Genomic DNA, 22,450 nt, shown 5'->3' with positions numbered 1-22,450 from the left:
GTTTTCAACTTGCAAGGTTAACAAATAGTTAAATAAATAAATACAATTAAATCAACTGCAATAAATAGCAAGATGAATGCAATTAAATAATATAATAAATAACATAATACATATATGATATAGACATTAACAAAACAATTACATTCACAATCAATCATAAAAATGATGACATAAGGATTAAATATCATAATAAAATGTTTAAATGCAATTACATAATATAATAAATAGGTTATGTACACATTTATGAAAAACAAAAGTTATACATTCATGGTCAATCATCAACTATAGCTGTTTCACAAAAAACTAAAGTTGTCATGTGTAGTGACATGAACACACGTAGGGAATACAATCATAATGTCATTCAGATAACATCACAGTCGGAAATAGTGCAGTTTGTTTCTGTGCTGAGAATCATAGTACAGCATAAGGTCCTTACAGTAACATGGTAGGACTGTACATAGTACATTTACATCTTAGTAATGCAGTTCCACAGATAAACCAATGGTAATACATCATACAGTAGATCCCAATGATAAACTGCTGCAGTTCTCATAGGATGGTGTCATAAATTCTGCTCTGTGACTGAAAATAATGGCAATAGCTTTAATATAAAACCACCTTAATTCCAGCCAATATCAGCAGACAAAATACCCTGAATCTGGTCAGCTAAGCGCTCTTTCCCTTTTCCATGTGCGTCTTCTTCTTGTACTGTATGGAGCTCCTTCTCACACTTTCTCCCTATGGTCAGTCACTGTGATTCCCTCACAAGGCGAACACACCAAAGAAGGTATTCCCAGGGCCCTCCTCCAGGTCGGGCATCAGCCAATCAGGTGTTTCGGTCTTCAGCTTGTCTCCCTTCTCCAGGTGGAACACTGCTCCCATGGACACGACGCTGAACCATTTGCTCTCTGTGTTGCTGCTGGACGTCTTCTCACAGATGGTGCGAAAAGAGTCCAGCAGCGGCAGATATTCATCACTCTCGCCGGTCCCAAAGCCGTAGATGTTGGACCATCTCTGGACTTTGTGGCTCACATAGACCATCTTGCCCGGGTTCTTGGAGTCGGCCTGGCAGCTGACGCAGAAGGAGGCCTGGCTGTAGACGAAGTACAGGCCTGACCGAGGGATCACAATCTCGTTGTTTTCAAGTTTCAGCCCTCCCTGTGAGAAGCTCTGGTCCACATCATCTGTCCACTGCACAGAGGTATTAGAGTATTTAGAGTCGTATTCACCTAGAGGGAAAAGCAGACAGAAAGAGAGAAAGAGAGATAGAGGTTAACATGGGCAGGAGTGAATCTCAGAGATACAGAGAGGCTGCACTGTATTTATATTTTTTCAGTTAGTAACGTATGTATGTCTGAATACATCAAAGCACCTACTCTATTGAATCTACTTCCAAATGTACCGTTTCAATGTACAGTTTCAAAAAGACACAGAGATTGTGTCTAATTCAGTGTGTCAAAATAGCTTGATTTACAGTTTCTTACCTTTTAAATGAATGGCAGCACTTCCCTTTGCGTTTGTAGAGATTTGTCTTAACGTATGACGAAGGTCTGTGGAGTCAAGAAGACAGAGATTTAGAAACTGTGCCATAAGCTCAGAAGACATTCTATCATGCATGCTGCTTTGGTACTAGCAGCTTCTCCTACAGCAGCACAGTAGCAGTCAAGGCAGTAGAGTAGATATGATGTTGTAATACCAAAACATCAACATTTAGACCTACAAAGACAAAGGAAGTGAACTCACCGTCTGCTTCCCCTGTTTGATCTTGTTTCTTGGCGTGCAAGGTAAAGAAGATTGCAGCGGAGACACACAGTGCCATTGCCAGCAGTGCACCACACACTCTCCACCGGTTGGTGTGTGTGGATAGTTCCCGTACCACGGTCACCTCTGCAGGGCTCACAGGGCCTCTCTCCATGTCCAGTACAACGTTGTGGTCAACTCCCATTGTATAACGTTCCTACTAGAGCCTTCTTGTCCTTGTCAATGTCGCAAAAAGTATCTAAGAGAAACCTCACACTCAAATGTCAATCGCCGGTCTTTGCAGTATTCAAGTTTTATACTTTCTGTATGAAGCTCACAGTCTTACTGGAGGATGACTATGTTTTGGAGGTATTGTTTCTTCTCTGTTGCTTTGCTTGATTGACTGATACTCCATGTGCAGCTCTTTTTAAACCATTATTTTGTTGGAAACTCCAGTGATGTCATTCAGTTTGAGTGAATACTTGTGGAAGGAGAGCATGGGCAGTGGTGACTGGGAGAACCCATTTTCGTTTTCACGCTTGGGTAAAACGCCCACACATAAACACACACATACACACACCACACACCCAGAGAGAGAGAGAGAGAGAGAGAGAGAGAGAGAGAGAGAGAGAGAGAGAGAGAGAGAGAGAGAGAGAGAGAGAGAGAGAGAGAGAGAGAGAGAGAGAGCGCGAGAGAGAGAGAGAGATTTGGATAGGATTTTATTGTAAATACATATTTCCCCAGATAAACTTGAATTGATACACTGTGCAATATACTGTATGACAGCAGCACATCTCTGTCTCGCAGATTACTTAGTATTTGTCGATTTACAGCAACATTTTGTGCTGTAAATTCTCCCAAGCATGTACAAAATGCACCAAAATGTCATGAGTCATGGTTGCCAGCTGTAACGGTAGCAATATCTGTAATTTCCTTCCCTCTCTTAAAAATAGCCAACCACACTGAGGTAGAGTCTTGTTAAACCACCATCTCCCCTATCTCTGAATATTTATGAATGAATGAATGAATGGTCTTTATTGTCATTGATATAGTACAGGTACCAAACAACGAAATTTGGGAGGGGGGGCTCCCCTGGTGCTAGGAAAAAAAAAAAAAAAAAAGGGAAAGGAGCTGGTTTACATAAATAAAGGCTATGTACACTATCCACTATACTATACTATACAAATAAAACACTGTGCTGTACGCTATGCTATGCTAGACCTATTCTAACATTTCCTATTCTCTGAACCTTATGTACCCTAGGGTTGTCATATTGCACATAGTGTTATTGCACATTCATTTAAAGTGTCGCAGTTTGCAGGTTTTAAATGTACACATTTGTGTTTCAGTATTACACTTGATTTCAATCTAGTAGCTGCCATCAATTTGTCTAGAATAGATTGTCCAGGGCCTAGAACCTAGGTCTTTGCTGTGTTCAGGGCCTGAATGGCCCTGGGGTAGAAGCTGAGCTTCAGTCTGTTTGTCCTTGCGAACATGGTCCTGAACCGCCTGTTCGAGGGCAGCCGAGCAAAGTGTTCGTACCCAGGGAGGGATGGGTCTCTGGAGATCTTGGAGGCCTTCCTGAGGCAGCGTGTGTTGTACAGCTCTTCCAGAGAGGGGAGGGGGGCGCCGGTGATCTTCTGGGCCGATCTCACGACTCTCTGTAGCGCATTCCTCTCTGCGGCTGTGCAGCTGGAGAACCAGATGCAGATGCAGTAGGTGAGGATGCTCTCCACTGCGCAGCGGTAGAAGGCCACCAGCATCTCCTGTCCGATGTGGTCTTTCCTGAGGACTCTCAGGAAGAAGAGCCGCTGTTGTGCCTTCTTGATGATGGCTGCTGTGTTGTTCTTCCAGGACAGGTCATCCTGTATGTGCACCCCCAGGAATCGGAGGGTTGAGACTTTCTCCACGCTCCCTCCGTCGACGAGCAGGGGCTGGACCTCAGATTTTTTCCTCCTGAAGTCCACGATGATTTCCTGGGTCTTTGACTGGTTCAGCAGCAGGTTGTTAACCTTGCACAGCTTGCTCAGCTGCTCTACCTCATCCCTGTACGCCGCCTCGTCCCCCCCCGAGATGCAGCCCACCACGGTGGTGTCGTCTGCAAACTTTACGATGGAGTTGCTGGGGTGGACGGGGGTGAAGTCGTAGGTGTAGAGGTTGTAGAGGATGGGGCTTAGCACGCAGCCCTGGGGGGACCCAGTGCTGAGTCTGAGGGCTGTGGAGGTGTGGGAGCCCACCCGCACCCTCTGGGGGCGGTCAGACAGGAAGTCCTTGATCCATGCACATATAGAGTGTGATAGTCCCAGGTCTAGTAGTTTGGTCACTAGCCTGTCTGGAAGGATGGTGTTGAAGGCAGAGCTGAAGTCCACAAAGAGCAGTCTCGCATAGCTGTTTCCCCTCTCCAGGTGGGATAGAGTGGAGTGGAGAGTCGTCGCGATGGCGTCCTCTGTGGACCTGTGGGCTCTGTAGGCGAACTGGTATGGATCCAGGTTGGGCGGGAGGCGTGTGACTATGTGGGCCCAGACTAGTTTCTCGAAGCACTTCATGATGATTGGTGTGAGTGCCACCGGGCGGTAGTCGTTTAGGCAGCTCACCGTGCTTTTCTTCGGGACTGGGATGATAGTTGAGGTTTTCAGGCAGGGTGGGATGGTGGCCTGGGACAGGGACTGGTTGAAGATGTTGGTGAAAACCCCGGCCAGCTGGTCGGCGCAGTCCCTCAGCACCCGTCCCAGGACGCCATCCGGCCCTGAGGCTTTCCTGGGGTCCACCGCCTTCAGCACGCGTCTCACTTCATGCTCTGTGAGGGTGAGGCTGCTGAGAGCTGGAGAGTGTGGTGTTTGTGTTGTGGTTACCTCCGTTCGCCCCTCGTCGAACCGGGCGTAGAAGGAGTTCAGCTTTTCCGCCAGCAGGGGGTCGTCCTCCGCGGCTGTGAGCCTGTTGGCTCTGAAGTTTGTCATGTGCTGAACCCCCTGCCACACCCGCCTGGAGTCGTTGCTCAGGAAGCATTCCTCAATCTTCTCTCTGTGGTCTGCCTTGGCCTCCCGGATGCCGCGCTTTAGGTTAGCCCTGGTGGTGCTGTACAGCAGTGTGCCCTTCCCTGCGAAGGCGTTGTCCCTAAACCACATTAAATACGAATTTCCCCATTGCATTCATGCAAATTGATTATATGGCATGAGCAATACAACGTAAACATTTTTAGGTGAAAATTGCAAAACAATGCATTTATATTTCTATAATGATCGAGGTATCAGAACTAATTAAAAGCAATATAAGAAACTGGCCTCAATACATTTACTAAATATATATTTTACATGACTTTAAAGATTTAACACTACTTTTTGCAGTATGGTATGATGCGATCTGTTGTATTCAAAGAATACCATAACAACGGATATACTTCTGTAATAACAAGGGTGACTGATAATGAACAAGCATTATCTCTACTGAGGATCTCTACTGACTTATTGATACTCTTGAACTCACAGTTACTCAGATAAGCGTCACTTGAGAAGATGGTATTTGCTCCACATCGATACTATCACCATGAGTCAGTGTTTGGCAAGTGTTAATAATAATAGTAATAATAATAATAATAATAATAATAATAATTAATATGATTATTATTATTGTTATTATTATTAATATTATTATTATACATTTTATTTGATTGCTGCCTTTCTGGACACCCAAGGTCATCTTACATGAATCACAAATTAAAATCAAGGAGATAAAAAAAGAAGATAAAAAGACATGGAACATGATAAAAACAGCAGCAACAAGACACGGACAGTATAAAAATACATCAAACAACAAGACAGGATACGAAACAGTACGAGACAATAATAGGAGATAGTAATACGACATGCACAGCATAACAGCAGGGAATAGTAAGTGGCAGTGTGTGAACAGGTGTGTTTTGAGCTGTTTTTATTATTTATTCTTTTATTTAATTTTTTAAAATGGAATCGGAATCGCTTTTATTACCGTACATCTTACTGTACAAGTACACAAGAGTAAGATTCTTTGGCTTTGGTTCCTCAACATTGACATTGCAGCATTCAGATACAGGGAAACACAACAGTAACACAGTAATAATAAGCAATGTAAGTAAGCAAAAAAGTAATCCCACAAAGACAAGGAAATAAAGTGGCCTTTTGGTAAAGTGGTAATTTCACAGTGGCCTCAATAGTGCAAAAGATTCTGTGCAGAGCACGATGACACGAAATGCAATACAACACAATACAGCACGGCAGTGAATCCTTCCAACGGTACACAAGTAATCCAGTAGACAATAACAACAATATATAAAGACAATATAGACAATAACACTATTATTACTTGCTTCCATAAACCAAATGTGAGATATTCTGAGTATATTCATGTGACACACCGTATGTAATCTAAGTTGAATTCCAATTAGGTAATTGAAAAAAGGGCTTGTATTTTCATGCATATTTCATATTGATTCATATTTCATGATTTATCAATAAATAATTTATCAATAAATACATGTATCTGGGTATAGTGTATGTTCCGATGGTCAGCAACTCAACTGTGTGGGTTTCAAAACCCTGGTATCAATAGACAGCTATGTTTAGTGTCAATGTCCTCAGGTCAGAATATTTGAATAGGAATGGTATAACTTTATCATGGCAACAGTTCCTGCCTGGACCACACTCTTGGTGACTGCCCCAGTCTGAGTAACAAGGACACACACACACACACACACACACACACACACTCACGCAAGGACGTAGAGTAGATAGGCACACACACACACACACACACACACACATCTCTCATCAAATGTGTCCATGTCACAGTCATTTCCATCATCCTCTGTTCATGTAAGTCTAAGGCTGCCATTTCTCTAAGTGGAACACTGAAGGGAACAGATTATTTCATAGATGAATAAACATGCCATGTATTACACCTGACATCTCATTCAGAGAAAGTGAATGAGACAGGGAACTTTTTGGGATAGAATTTCCTTCCATTCATTTGTATTACAAGTAGATGGAAAGATAATATGAATATTTCAAGGAAAACTCCCCTCATTTGGGTTAGGGTTAGGGTTTCAAAGCCCACTGTCAAAATACCGGCCCCCGCTGCGTCTTTGTCATTCTCTCCATGAACATTTTCAGTGAACAGCACCATCGGTTGGTGAGAAAAGGACAGATGATCCCCCCTCCACCCACCTCTTTAGGTCCTGGCTCTCCCTCCATGCTGTACTTATCATTGGTTGAATGTGCAGTGCTGCTTCGATGCAGTTGTTGAGGGGCCCCAACAACAAGTGCAAACACATGTTGTATAGTTTCACTTCCAGCGAAGTGGAACGGAGATTAAACATCATACGCACTACGGTGTAGTAAGACCGACCACATCAAGAAGACCACAGGGCGGATGGAACATAGGTGAGAGAACAAGTCAGAGGTGGGTTTCAGTCGAAAGAGACTTGGGGGTTTTCAGACGTAAAACGTTGATTCAGTCAGGCCAGGGGAAGCACCCTGTTATCACCTACAGCACTGTAGATACTTGCTTTGATGATTCAAATTCTGCTCTAACCTTGACATTGTACCACTTCCATTCTATTTCACAAACTAAATAATTTCACAATTGGTCTTGAAGTCACCCACAACCTTGTCAGGTGAGATGAAATTCTCTAGGGTTTCTCATGTATCAATCTGTAGGATATTTCTTGAATATTTTGAACTGTGCCCTTTAAATGAGCTAAGAGAGGACTGCCCTTGTTTTCAGTATCACTGTCACATGAAAGTCACTCTCTTTGGAAAAGACCAGTAGAGGAAATCAAACTTGAGGGGGGGAAGTGGAAATGGACAACTGAAACTGAAGGCAGTTTCAGAGGGAAATTAAAAAGCTAAAAATACATCTGAATATGAAGTCACTCACATAGGGTTGGTTTGTTTGGAAAGTGCTCTCGGGAACAAAGGGAATGTCAAGTGTTATGCAATGATTATTCATTATAAGTTCCTGTCCTATAATATACAGTATATTATGCTCAGCACCATAGGGTTAATCAATATGACTAATAATGAATGTGCCTTTGAGAGAAAGAGGGGAGATTGAGGTTAGAGGACAGAGAGATAAAGGTGTGGAGGTGTATGAAACTGTCAGGTTACAGGTAGAAAGGGGGGAATTCAGATCTCTGACACGATAAACATTGTGGCTTCCTGCCCTGCTGCTACTGCTGCACACAAGTAACCATTGCACTGCTGTGTGCCTTATCAATGATCATAGGTGGTTTGAATTCATATACGTCAGGACAGAGTTAATCAAATTCAGTCATATCCTTTTGAGATACTGTACAGATAGCAATATTGGAAAAGTGTAGTCTTACTAACTTTAATTAAACATTATAGCCTACTGACATGGAAAGATATTGTCAAAGATGACTGAGATTAAGTCACAGAATGAGTCTTGAAAGGATCAACTTTCCTTATCGTCAGTGACCTTGTCTGTCTAATCTGGTCTGTCAGACACACAGGTGCTGTGGAAAGAGGCTACCAATGACCCAACAACATTGCTGCTTGTAGCCCCACCAAGTGGTCACAACAGAGGAGATAACCTATTCAAGCACATACATAAGAGACTGATCTTTCATGTTTTTGGATTAGAATGTTCCCTCCCTGGGTAGAATAGCATGATAATGTAGCCTACTTTGACTAATCTCTTTTGCCACATTGAGTGGGTTTGACTGACATGGCCATGCCATGAGCTATAATTGGCACAAAGCAGTGAAGTTATATTTTAGCCTAAACTAACTCAAGGCACTCACACATTGTGGGTGTCTGAGTGCCTTCTAATCCATAAAAGCACCATCCCTGGCTCGTCCAAAGTAATTTAAACTTTAAGCGTTCACAAAGCACCTATAGAGACAGAGCTGCTCAATGCTCCTAACAAGGACGTACTGTAAATCCATATACAGTCAGGAAGCGGGTACTTATTACCGTAAAGTTACGTGAAACTGCACACGATGAATTTCAAGCTTAGAGTGGGGGCGCGAGGGCATTAATTTACGATATACGTTATCGCTAGAAATATTTTTGGTAATCATTTTGGTAGTTATTTTAGTAGAGATTGGGTTATTAAAAAATGAAAATGTGTGCACAATTTTCATTCATATAAGACATATTCGTGTTTTGTCGTTGTATTATGGTTTGGGGTTACCGAGGGAGTGACTCACAACACAGACACAATAGTGCTTTCATACTGACTGGAGCTGCTTGTTCATGTAGCTTTGGACCTACCAACAATAGAAACAATGATTAAGTGACTGATTATTTTGCCAATGCAGTTCGTATTCAGTGGCCAGCTGATTTTGCCGCTGTCTTGATGTTGCTAGTAGCTAACTGGTTTGCTGTTGCCATTGTTTTAACATATAAATAGGCTAAGTTAGCTAGCCTAGCACGTTAGCCACAGACTAGTCTCACCTGCTGGAGCAGAGAAACATTGCTTATTATAAGAGTGTTAGCTAGTTAGTTGCATCTCAAGTATTATGGAATTTCAATTTGATATAAATCATCTTCTCCCTGAAAGAGTCACAGTTTTGGATCAAAACCTAGACTCAGGGCGAGCATCGCTGGGAAGGTACAGTACAGCAGCATACATGGACTATCCTGGCAGCTATTAGCTGATTCACATGCAGAGTAGTGTGGTAGGCTTACTGCAGGATTATTATTATGATTATTATTTTAGGTTGATTTGAACAGGAACAACGTACAACAAAACAATTCTCAGTACAGTGCGTTATTATTAGATTATCAATCTATTATTCGATTTTGTTGTTGTTGTGTAAAAGCATTGACACCAGCCACATTTTAAGTTTGTTCCAGTGGTAATTAAGATAATAACATGTTATGAAATGTGTGATATCATGATCATGCATGGCAATGCAATAATCAGCTCAGCTACTGTAACTAGCAGCATGTTCATTCATTCCAATATGAAAACAAATAAAAACAGGACAGCCTCCACCCTGTTACTGACAGCCAGTTGCTTGCATGACGTCAGTCAGCCTCCTAATGCATGGTGTCAGTCAGACTGCTAATGTCCCGTCGATAATCACTTAGCTAATGCCTTTCACTCCATGCTGTCAAACATAGGATGCTGATGCTAAATCTGTCAATTATATTTGTCATGTGTTTTGGATGTAAGCAGTTGTTACTGGGACTATACTATACTTTAATACAAATTAAAGTATGGATTGATTAACTTGTTATTTTTATGTTACATTATTTGATGTAATGATTCTTTCTCTTCCCCTTATAGGCCAGATCCTCAACTCCACATTGCCACAGTTATTGATGAACTTGGAAAAGCATCTGCCAAGGTTTGTGTGTGTGTGTGTGTGTGTGTGTGTGTGTGTGTGTGTGTGTGTGTGTGTGTGTGTGTGTGTGTGTGTGTGTGTACCATCCAGGGTTGGGTTGAATTATTTTTCAATTCAGGAAGTGTTTTCAAACCCACAGAATTGAGTTGCTGGCCATTGGAACGTACAGTATACCCAGATACATGTATTTATTGATCTAAATAATTTATTGATAAATCATTGAAAATGCATGCCCTTTTTGTCAATTACGTAATTGGAATTCATGATGTTAGATTAGCATCTTCCAAGGTGTGCGTGTGCGTGTGTGTGTGGGTGTGGGTATGCGTGGGCGTGTGTGGGCGTTTGTTCATGCGTGTGTGTGTGATGTAATATGTGTTGGACAATGAGTTAGGCCAACATAGGGTGTGGTTGTTCCACACTCTTTAGAAGCTGCACTGCAAGCAGCATACACTGTTTGACTCACTGACCAACTTAGTGTGTCTGATCTCCACAGGCCCAACATTTGACGGCACCGATTACAAGTGCGTCAAAGCTTCAGTCCAACAGGCACCATCTCTACCTGCTGAAGGATGGAGAAAGCCATGGGTACCTCCTCCTCATTCCTGATCCCAGAATGCCTTGCAAATCGATCTTGTTTCTAGCCTCTTATTGGTGGTCGTTCAAGAACTCACTCTTTCTCATCCTATTAAAAGCTCTTCTCCTAGGCCACCTTGGCATGGCCTCAGTCACTCAGAATGCTTTCCTTCTGGCTACTGTGATGAGACCTGAGGTCAGGCAGTTCACTGTGGGCTTGTAATCTACACTGGTTTTTAGAAATCACTCAAATGGAAAGCGACCAGGTTAATCATTTGTGACTTGAGCCTCCCTTTTTGGTTGCATGCAAGAGAAAAGTTAGTAGCATAGCAGCTTGACTGCCCTCACTCCTCTGCTCTGCCTCACTGTCTCTCTCTCTCTCCCACACACAGAGGAAAGGGAGTAGCAGTGGGGTTTCTGAAGGTCGGCTATAAGAAGTTATTTCTGCTTGTGAGTCCATCTCCTTTACTTTTTAATTCCCATAATGCGTCTTGCAGTTGCAGTATATATATAGCAGTATATTGCAGTTGCAGTATATACACAGCTCTGGAGAATTTTTTTTTAAGAGACCACTCCAAATATTTCTTAAATGGGCATATCTACATGTATGGTAGCCATTCCATTCCAGTGTCTGTTGAATTCCAACACAGGCAAATCTCATTCTACCTACTGATTAGGTGATCACCTGAGCCCAATCTTATTTAACAAGGAAAAGTATAAAAAATGCTGCTGTGGTCATCACTATCCTCTTGCAATAGGAACAGCTGGATGGCAAAAACAGTGCTAGTAGTACCTCAAAAGTAATTGGAATCAAAAAGTAACTATTTGACCATGCCAAAAGAGTTGAAAAGAAAGGTTTTGAGTGAGGAAAAGAAGGGTTCAATTCTGGCTTTACTGGCAGAGGGATACAGTGAGCGTCAGGTTGCTTCCATCCTTAAAATGTCAAAGACTGCGGTTCATAAGAACGAGGTCAAGCAGCAGACATTGGGGACAACAAAGCTACAGACTGGCAGAGGGCAAAAACGACTCTCCACTGACCAGGATGACCGCCAATTCATTAGAATGTCACTCAACAACCGTAGGATGACATTAGGTGACCTACAAACCCCTGGGGCAGGGCTGAAGTCGTGCAGAGCTAGAAAAAAGCTCTTCATCAATGAGAAGCAAAGACGAGCCAGACTGAGGTTTGCAAAATACCATAAGGATTGGACCGTAGAGGACTGGAGTAAGGTCATCTTTTGAATGAATGAATGAATGAATGAATGAATGGTCTTTATTGTCATTAATACAGTATAGGTACCGTACAACGAAATTTAGGAGGGGGGGCTCCCCTGGTGCTTGGAAAAAAATAAAAATAAAGACGAGAGCCACGGGTAAAAAAAAAAGAAAAAAGAAAAGAGCTGGTTGACAAAAATAAATAAGCTATGTACACTATCTACTATACAATAAAACACTGTGCTGTACATACACTATGCTATGCTATGATGAGTCCAATTTTCAGCTTTGCCCTACACCTGGTAGTCTAATGTTTAGACAAGAGACCTGGAGAGGCCTACGAGCCACAGTGTCTCGCACCCACTGGGAAATTTGTTGGAGGATCGGTGATAATCTGGGGGTGCTTCAGCAAGGCTGGAATCGGGCAGATTTGTCTTTGTCGTTTGGTTCCTGTGGTTTGGTCTTTTTGGTTATTCCACAAAATATAGATTTCTGAACTCTTCCTAAGTTAAAATATTAGCATTGTGTGAATCTGAACTTGTTTTCTTTTGCGTTATTCAAGGTCTGAAAACACTGCATTATTTTGACCAGTTGTCATTTTCTGCAAATAAATGCTCTAAATGACAATATTGGGGGGGGGGGGGGGGTTTGGAGAAATGTCAGTAGTAGTAAATTTGTCAGTAGTTGAGTTTTACTCAAACACATACCTATAAATAGTAAAACCAGAGAAACATATTTTGCAGTGGTCTCTTAATTTTCTCCAGAGCTGTGTATATGTGAAAGTTTCTTTCTGTTATTGGTTATCCAATGCCACTGTATGCAAACTAAAACATGTCAGTTGGTTTGTGTCAGTTGGTTTGTGTCAGTTGGTTTGTGTGTGGCTCAGTATAATGACCCTTGATTGTAATGTCTCCCCAGGACCAGCGAGGGGCGCACGTTGAGGCTGAGCCTCTCTGTGTGTTGGACTTTTACATCACAGATAACTTGCAGAGACATGGCTACGGGCTTGAACTCTTTAACTTCATGCTGCAGGTGAGACACACCTTGATCTGGGAGCAGGAATGAACCCATAGCTCTGCAGAATGGAATGTGGTTGATGTGTCTGTTTGGTATTACGTTGTTCAGGGTTAAAGAGTGTTTGAGTAAGGGTTAAGGGAATGAGGTTGTTCAGGGTTAAAGAGTGTCAGTAAGGGTAGTTGTTCAGGGTTAAAGAGTGTTAGGGTAGTTGTTCAGGGTTAAAGAGTGTTAGGGTAGTTGTTCAGGGTGAAAGAGTGTTAATAAGGGTATTTGAAAATGTCTTGTGTCAAATGTGTTTGCATGTTGGGGGCGTGTTGTCATAATTGCCCTAATTTTATTTTGACGTCCTGACCCTTTTCATGTGCAGCACAAACAGGTGGAGCCTGTCGAGTTGGCTTACGACAGACCCTCCCCTAAATTCCTGTCTTTCCTAGACAGGCATTACTGTCTGAAAGGCAGTGTGCCTCAGGTATGTAAAACTGCCTTCTCACATTGAATTTGAACTTGCTCCTCTGATTGTGTCACAACATTCTATTGTCAGTGTGTGCGTGTGTGTGTTCACATTGAAGATCACATGTGTCTGACGCTAAACCCTAAGATAATGAAAATAGATATCAAAATGTAACTAGTGTAAACTAGTCGACAGAGATGAGACAGGGACATGAGATGCTGGAGAGACTGTCTGAATATAGCAAACATGACTGCATGGTGCAATTATCAAATCATATCAAAAGAGGAAGCAGGATGGTACTGTTAAATAAAAGATTTCTATCTAATAAAAAACTATTTCCTCTGTGTGTCCCCTGAGAAAAACTAAGTCTGAGACAGTCTCCTACCATCATAAGTCAGGTTATTTGGCTCTGTGAAGTTTGTCAGTTCCCCAGAGGATACCGCTCACTTCTTTTGTAACGACTCTTTGAGTCTAATGAGCTATATACATTTGATATTTACACAAAATAGTTCCAGATAGTAGCGGGCCTGTCTAAAATCCTTTACATGCAGAGACATCATTATGCCAACACTTAAAATGTAATACAATCTATAAATATACCGATTTTTAAAAATGTAGGTTGAATCTCTTAGGAAAACGCAGAAGCTCAAAATATCACATTGGTTTTACGAAACAAATGGTATGCTGCCTCCACTAAGCGTTGTAATCAAGCGTTAATACTTGCTGTTCATGAAGGTGTTTCTAAGGGGAGTAAAGTGGCAGTTGGAGATCATCATGCGTCATGTTACCATGACCACAGTTCTCTCCAGAAGGAGATAACCTTTAAGATGTTACTCATCAGGTTGGCCCCCTAACACCCCTGGTGTTAAAACGCTAAATACATCAGGACACGCAATCTTCTTCCATGGAATTGATCATCTATCAAAGTTGTGTCATTAGATGACTGTCTTTTTTGTCTTCTATCTCTCTCTTTCTTTCTTTCTCTCTCTCTTTCTTTCTTTCTCTCTCTCTCTCTCTCTCTCTCTCTCTCTCTCTCTCTCTCTCTCTCTCTCTCTCTCTCTCTCTCCCCCCCCCCTTCCTTACCTGTCCCCTTATCTCAATGTTCTCTCTCTATTCTCTAGGTCAATAACTTTGTGGTGTTTGATGGCTTCTTTCTGAACCGATCAGGTAATGTTTCAGCACCATGCCATCTCATGTTCTGTTTTCTTTTTTGTGGTGTTTCGGGGCTGGGTTGTGTAACTGTTTAGTTTCTTTACTCCTGTGGGAAGAGGAGCAGGTTTTGGGCAAGCGTGGGCATCCCCGCCCTCACAGGTGCCAGCTCATGTCAGTCCTAACGCAAAATCCTTGTTTTTGCAGCTGGGGTTTAGCCTAGATACATTACGTCACTCAGGTAGCGTCTCTACACCATCTCTAAGCAGACAAAATATCATATCAACCACAAATGTGTAGCCCCCATCATTGTTTTGTTTTAATTGTTGGATGATTTAAGGCATAGTGCCAAGACAAGCATGGTCTCGAACACCGTGTTCAGTTCCAAAAGCATGCTTAGCACGTCTTGGTAGGATATGAGATGAGGTAAATTAAACTAACATGAGGGAGCTACAAAAACCCTCCAGGTCCCCAAAATTAAACCCTCAATAAATACACATTTGTAGAGACACTGTAGCCCAGGAATGTGCTGTGTTGTAAAGTGGCACTCTTCAGAGCTGATTTGCTGTTATTCCGGTTCCAAACGCTTTTGTTTCACCAAACTCTCCCAGGCTCGCCTCCCTCTCCTCTGACGGATCAGGGAATGTACGGCTTTTTGTAAGGACTCTCAATCTCTTTTTTCTTTTCTACCTTTCTCCTTGCATCCACTCCCCCTCTTCTTGTTTAGTTCTACTAAATACCAGGGTCCCTTTTTGTTCTCTCTCTCCAGCTCTCTCTCTCTCTTTCTCTCTCACTCTCTCCCTCTCTCTCTCTCTCTCTCTCTCTCTCTCTCACTCTCTCCCTCTCTCTCTCTCTCTGCCTTCTTCTCTCTCTCTTTCTCTCTCTCTCCTGTCATTCATTCTGTGGAGATCTTCTCTTCTCTCAGTTACCCCCCTCTTGTATCACTGCTCGCTTTTCTCCCGTCTAGGTCCACTATATTGTATATCCTCTAGGCCTCTCATATCATATATTGGACCTAGACTCCCTGCCAGGTACCAGGCTGTTCCCTCAGATACTGTAGACACCACCCCTAACAAATGTCCCTGCACTGCGCCACTGACCATAATAAAGCTGCTTGTTCCTCTGGCCTCCATCAGGGTCTTGTCAGTTTTGATAAAGGCAAGTTAACCTCACGCCCCCCAACCCTACATATTCGTGGACAAAGATATTTGCTCTGGAATATTTGGGTTCTGTATGTGCACTGAAGTTGCATTATTCTCCGCTGTGTGTATTGTTGGTCTGTAGCCTACGAAAGGGTAAGGTGAGAGAGAGAACGCACATGACCCTCTCATCCTGTACCGAGCCCTGTCACATGGGTAACCTCTTTTTCTCTTTTGACAGCGGCCCAGTTCAGAAAGGTTCCCCCAAAAAAGGCGGACGGAGAGATCAAGCCGTATTCGCTAACGGAGAGAGAGGGTGAGCCTCCGATGAACTTGGAATGCAGGATACATCGAAGCTAACATGCGATGAGTGATCCTCACAAACTTTAGCTGGCAATACTGTATATCACATTGTACTCCCACTACACAATCTAGGTATATCACAAACAACCTCACGCTATGTTTTTCGCTCGACTAAACATAATTCGTTTTAGAACGATTTGCCGCTTCGCTGCGGCTATTGTGGACAGAGGGCTGCAGTAGGACATTTGGTATGAAAGGCGTCTGTGTGGCAGCCATTCCGACTGATTACCTCGGTTTGGTCAGAGAGAGCCATTCGCTAGGATGACAAGCACTGGGAGCCGCTTTGTAAACAGACAGATGCACAGCTGACACTAGTCAAATGTCCCATACTGTACTGAAGGATAGGGTCGGGACGATTCAATGCAATATTATTGGATATCCTGATCTCGTTCACTTCCAGACAATTGCCTGTGAAAGAGATTAAAAACACCAGATACTTTGTGTACAGTGCATTAATTCAATCAGTCCTGCTGTTTTAGCATGACAAAGCAGAGGGTCTAGCTGTGAAAACATGTCTTTTTCGTTTTCACCAGCCAATACACTCTACGCACTGCAGTTCAGCCAAATTAGCTCACGCTGACATGTCGCCACCATACTCCAGCAATAAAAGGATCCCTACTGGAGGAGCTCTTTATCCAGCTGAGTCTCATGTCAGTCGGCAGCTGCCAGATTGATCTCCCTGCTTCAGTGTAGTGTCACTGTTAGTCATGTATCTAATGTATGAATAATCATAGGCTGGAGGCTCTCTGCAAGTGATGAAACGCTGGAATGAGTGAGCTTGAGCGATACCGTGAATCATGCATTGGTGCTCTATTTGACAATGTTTTGTGTGTGTGTGTGTGTGTGTGTGTGTGTGTATGTGTGTATGTGTGTGTATGTGTGTGTGTGTGTGCGTCCATCCCTCCTCACCCACCCACCCATTGTCTCTCGGCCCAGCTGTGCGCGAGGAGCGGAGGGTTCTCCCCTGGCCGTTTGTTCGCCCCGCGGCTCCCCCCCGCTCTCCCCCACGGGGGGTATCCTCCCAATGCTCGCGCTCCCTGAGCGAGGGGTCCTCCCCCAGCAGGCTCCCCCCGCGGCCCGCCCCGGCCCCAGCTCCTGCCCCTGGGGGTTACAGGGCCCAGACCCCCCACTCCCCGCTCATCGACAACTGCAGGGCAAAGCGCACCAGGTAACCAACCACCTCTATCCCACTCTGCACTCTATCCTGGCCTCAGACTCGTTGTATAGCCTACTATAGGTCGAGGAGAGTCTATAGCAGTAGGTCTGGGTGGGTTGGCTGTACTCTATGTACAGGGTTCCCACAGGTCCTTGAAATCCTTGAAAGTTTGTGAATAAAAATAAATAAATTAAGGCCTTAAAGGTTTGTGAAAATAGACATGGGTCATTGAAAGTGCTTGAATTCCCCCCTCTCTCTCTCTTTCTCTCTCTAAAAAATATATGTATATTCAAAAATGTTTTACTTAGCTCGTCAACTAGTAAATACGTTTCTGTATTACTTCACTTTACACATAATTCACAATATATTGTTTTGCTGTGCTGTGGTAAGAGACCACCTAGTGTTCACACATTCAAGCCTCTCTTTTTAATTGTTGTCTGTGAGCGGATAGTTCCTATTATATAAATTCTCATCTAGATCTGTCTCAAACTATGCCGTGTTGGGTCCTTGAATTTGAGGGAATTGAGTCTTGAAAGTCCTTGAAAGGTGCTTGAATTTGATGTTTCAGAAGGTGTGGGAACCCTGTATGTAGAGGGCATGTAATGGTGCTAGACCGCTAGTCTTTGGCAAGAGAGAGGCTGCATTCCTGTCGTTAGGAGGGTGATTGTGTTCTGTACAAAGACTGCAGACTCTTATTTCTGACCCTAGCTCCCCTCACTCTGTCTCTCCTCCACCTGATTGTCCTGTGTTGACCACTGCTGTCTTTGTAGCCGCCTGTTTAAACAGTATTTCTTTCTTTCTTTCTTTCTTTGTCTGTCTCTCTTCTCCTATCTCTACCTCCTGTGTACGTTGGAAACCCCCACCCTCCTTGTCTGATTTGATCATTCTCCTCACAAATTCAATCAACTCACCCCTCCCCTCCCATCCTTCTTCCCATCACACCCCCCCTGTCATCGTCCTCTCTCTGCCTCTACCTTACTCCTTTCTCCGGCCTCCGTAACATGCCGACAGTTCCCTTAATCGATCTCAGATGGGCCTCCAATGACCACTCATTGAATCCAGTTCTTGTTTCTTCCTATAAAGGAAGGGCTGTGGTTAGTTAGCCTGTCTGTCCGTCCACCGTGGAAACGGAGTCTAGTATTATTTGAATGATTTGTGGCTGAGGACACAAAGAAGAATGAAAACAAACAACATGGCTCCCTCCTTTAGAACTTTCTAGACCTTTCCTGTACTCGTCTGATTAGGGGGGATATATACGATGCTGTAACTTATCCTTGCCCTGTTTTTTTAGAAGCCATTATTAAACTGTCTTCACCAAAACTGTTAAAGTGAGATTGCATTCTGTTCCCGTGATACACCTTAGGGAGTTTTTTTTCTTCTCCATTATCAGTAGTTATCAGTACCTTTAAACCCACAACCTTCTTTCACAGGTGTAATCAATATTTGGATGACCACCTGTGTGTGTGTGTGTGTGTGTGTGTGTGTGTGTGTGTGTGTGTGTGTTTGTGTTTGTGTGTGGGCATATCCTCACACACCTTAAGGTTATTTATGGCGTCTTGTCTTCATGACTTCGCACTCATAATCATTCTGAAAGGTCATTTAACTTTACACAAGGTCCACACAACCAACATGGTTTTCATTGGCCCCCTACCACAAATTCCAACATTGGTCTCTTAATTTTCCTTCCATTCACATTGCACAACATTGATATGATTTGTATTTTTTTTGTTATCCATTATTGTTTTTCCAAGTGTTCCATTTTCTTTTTGGTTGCTAATTATGTTTTCATTTGGTTTTGTTTCCCTTTTGTTCAATTCTGTTTCTGTCACCTTATTTGTCCTTTCGCTGCACTTCTTCTCTGTTCTATCTTACTTCTACGTACTTTCACTCTCTCGTTCTCTCTCGCTCTCACTCTCGCTCTCTCTCTCTCTCTCTCTCTCTCTCTCTCTCTCTCTCCTCTCACACACACATCCTCCTCATCATTCTCTCTTCCTCTGTCCTGTGCCCTGGTCTCTCTCGTCCAACGTCCTCTGTCTCTTTCCCATACCTTTGCTCTTGCTCGCTATCCTTCTTCCATTGCTATGGCAGCCACCAGGGCCTGGTTGCCAGGGGCAACCTCTACAGTCGCCATGTCAACAGCAGAGGGTTTGGCCTGCTGTTGGAGAGACAGCAGAACACCTTCAAACTGCCAGGTAAAGTGAGAGGGCTTAATGGATGCTTGTAGTTCTCCTCTACAAGTAGCCCCTGAAAAAACTACATTTCCCAGTGGCCCAGGGACTGTGTGGTACGGTCTGTGTCTTACCTGTTAGTGCTGTGTGCCTCTTCAGGTTTGAGACCCGTACTCACAGACAGAGAGACTGACACAGGGGGACAGGCAGACGCATTGGGACATACAAACACAGACAGGTTTGCTACAGTATATCACACATGCCATTCAGGATGGGGGTAATTCCTGCTCACGTAGGCACATCATGGATACTTTGTTTCTTACAGTAGGGTGGGTTGATAAACTGAAAGCAAGAAAAGTAACATGGAATTCTAGAAGTGTGAGTTTTTCTGGGGTGTGAAAGTATGACTTATTTTTTCCCTTCCCTTTCTGCCACACAAATCTGTGTCCCTACTTAATGCAGTTTATTATTTTATTTTTGTACCATTTTTCTATAACCTCTCATCGTATACCTCTTGTCTCTCCCTTCTCTCTCTCTGTCCCTTCCTAGGTCCCAGGCCCAGCCCCTCTCTCTCCCGCCTCTCCCCCAGCCCCTCTCCCTCCCACCCCTGCCCGTATCCAGGATGCAGTCGTCTCTCCGCGGCCAGACCCCCGTAGCAGCCAGACAACCTGACCAAGCGCTAGACACCGAGACCAGGGTTCTGGAGAAGAGGCTTGTGGTGGGGGAGGAGCCATGGCCATCTGGGAGGGTAGGAGGAGGAGGAGGTGGTGGAGGTGGTGGTGGTGGTGGTGTGGAGGTGGGTCAGAAGGGGACATTGGATGCTGAGAGAGAGCGAGGGAGGGGAGGGTGGTCCTGGACCGTCGGAGAGAGTCGCTGCACGGCCCAGTGGGTGAGACAGAAGCAGGAGTACAGAAGCACCCGCCCCTGGTGACACTCACTGACTGGTGGCCGGCCAGAGGATGGATGGATGGATGGACACATGGAGGAATGGAAACGAGGGAAGATAGTGGGTAGATGAAGGGGGGGTGGAAGCCATAGCCATTCCTCATTACTTGATCCCCCCCCCCCCTCAACATCACTGATTAGTCATTTGCTAGACTGACTGAGGGTTTGGTGTGAGACAGTTCACACTGTGGGTGTGAATGAAGAAAATGCAGCAGGGAATGTTGTCGGGTTAGGGTTAAGGGTTAGGGTCACTAAGGACACTTTAGAGACCACTAAATCTGCCAAGCGAGCAGCTATTTACTTGAAGGAAAGGCATGGAGGAATGCTTCCATTGCATTGCATTGTACTTGAGTTTACCAGACTTTTATGCACAATTTATGCTAATTTATTTTGTAACTAGTGCATACTAATGCTATTTTTTAATCTGCTGAAAATGTATTATGCAAGAATGTATGTGAAGGTGTTTTCTATACAAAAATAAATTGCACTGATCACAGAAACACTCAGCCCATGTTCTTGTAATTGGATTATGAATTATATTTTCAGTTTTTATATATCAATGGATCATGAATCACAACATTTGTCCTCTTCATTCCCCTGAATCTACTGCACTGCACTCTTCTGGCCGTGCCCGGTATTACACATACAACTCAACAGGTCAGTGGAACACAGCTGCTGTTGCTAGTACCACTAAAACATTCCTGTCCTGATAATATGTCAAACATTTACCACTAAGTGGCCCTGCCATCAAAGGCCACTCCTAGTAGATCTTTGATCACCCGTTTTATAATGGAGGCATTCAACTTGGTGATGGTGAAGATCTGCTTGGTGGATTGTGAAATTGTACATTGGATCGACATTGGATTAGCTTTTACATTATCTTGTTGATGTTTTACTCTACACAGGGAACCTTAAAGGGGCAATCTGTGATTGTTTCATCAAGTTTGAACTCATGGTTAAAACTATCATTTTTATCTCATGGCTGGTCAGTCATTGAATCCATAGCTCTATGAAATTGAGAGCGGTTACATTTCTCCAACCAAATCCATCAGCTGAAATTGCAGGGAGCTGCTTTATTGTTGTTTTGAATGACAGATTACACCTTTAAACCCGTGAGAAAAACCTTCATCGTTATACCTGAATAAAACTGGGCCAAATGTGTCTAGTAGGTACTAGAGAAAGATACAAACACACACTTCTTATTACCCATGAATGCCCATTGCCCAGTCAGACAGAAAGAGAAGCTGAGTGCAGCTGTGGTCACTTGTAACCTCTGTGGCGTCCGACTCCAAGGCGTGTTTGTCCAAGAGTGGTGGTCCACAATGCGTACGGCATGTACAGTCCCTCAGGCATAGCACCCTATGACAGGCACATGCTTAGTATCCCAGCAACCCCTCCACAACATCAAGGCCATACAGCCAAGGGAGAGAGACGTGGCCATTTGGGCCCAGCGTTATGCCTTTGCATATAGGTTATTGCGCTAGAGCATTACTGAGCAACCTCGCAAGGTTTAAATTAAACATACAGTACTCCACTCTGCACTGAGATCCAACAGGTACCAGGTACTAGCCGTAATATACAAAACAATTATATTTATTTATACACCTTTAAAAGATTTTGACAACCAATATATATTTTTTTGTTTTATACGAGGAACAAAGACATTATACACTTTAATAAATCATATCCGTAGGTTGTTTTCGGATCTTCCACACGTTGAAATTTAGAATGTCTTTGAAGTGGAGTCTAGAGAGGATATGCTGGGAGAGATTATTCTATCTCAATCTCAATCTCAATCTCCCCCTTTAAATGAGGGTGTCTTTTAAGGTTGTCACTGATGCAGGAGGGAACACTGAAGGCATATGAGAACAGCACATCACACTAACAGACTTCAAATCATGTGGAGACCAAAAGGGACACACTGTGGTATGGGTGTGGATTAGTGGTGTCTCTTTCCTGACAAAAGATATGTCTGTTGATACAAAGGATACATTAGAATCTTTCATTGGGGTGAATTCTAGGACACTGGAATCTTTTTTTCTCCCCCCCCCAAAAAAAAGGGTTCCAGGAAGCATTCCTAAAAGGTTACTTCCTTCTACTGGTCCCTTGCACCAGTGTGAGAATTTGCTTTGCTTTCCCAACTTCACGACATAAGTAACTCACAAAGTACTTTGACCTTTTCACAAG

At 43.4% G+C, this 22,450-nt stretch overlaps 2 protein-coding genes across 2 annotated transcripts; one reads left to right on the top strand and one right to left on the bottom strand.

The window, feature by feature from the left end:
* Positions 1–762: 762 nt before the first annotated feature.
* On the bottom strand, positions 763–1,945 carry LOC308154180 (tumor necrosis factor-like; the record flags this gene model as incomplete). Its single annotated transcript, XM_080527353.1, has 2 exons — positions 763–1,229; positions 1,744–1,945. The coding sequence occupies 2 exons, from the start codon at positions 1,943–1,945 to the stop codon at positions 763–765; spliced, it is 669 nt and encodes a 222-aa protein (XP_080383479.1).
* Positions 1,946–9,256: 7,311 nt separating this feature from the next.
* On the top strand, positions 9,257–20,565 carry atat1 (alpha tubulin acetyltransferase 1; the record flags this gene model as incomplete). The annotated part of the gene is made up of 13 exons (XM_080527352.1): positions 9,257–9,348; positions 10,030–10,090; positions 10,581–10,672; positions 11,053–11,110; positions 12,794–12,907; positions 13,260–13,361; positions 14,465–14,510; positions 15,873–15,947; positions 16,931–17,162; positions 19,239–19,342; positions 19,478–19,556; positions 19,868–20,036; positions 20,124–20,565. 13 exons carry the CDS (start codon positions 9,257–9,259, stop codon positions 20,247–20,249), a joined length of 1,350 nt encoding a protein of 449 aa, XP_080383478.1. The 3' UTR covers positions 20,250–20,565.
* Between the last annotated feature and the right edge of the window lie 1,885 nt (positions 20,566–22,450).

Source organism: Nansenia antarctica, assembly GCF_963989245.1.
Source record: "Nansenia antarctica genome assembly, chromosome: 3".
Lineage (NCBI taxonomy): Eukaryota > Metazoa > Chordata > Actinopteri > Argentiniformes > Microstomatidae > Nansenia > Nansenia antarctica.
This window is presented reverse-complemented; position numbering and strand designations above follow the sequence as displayed.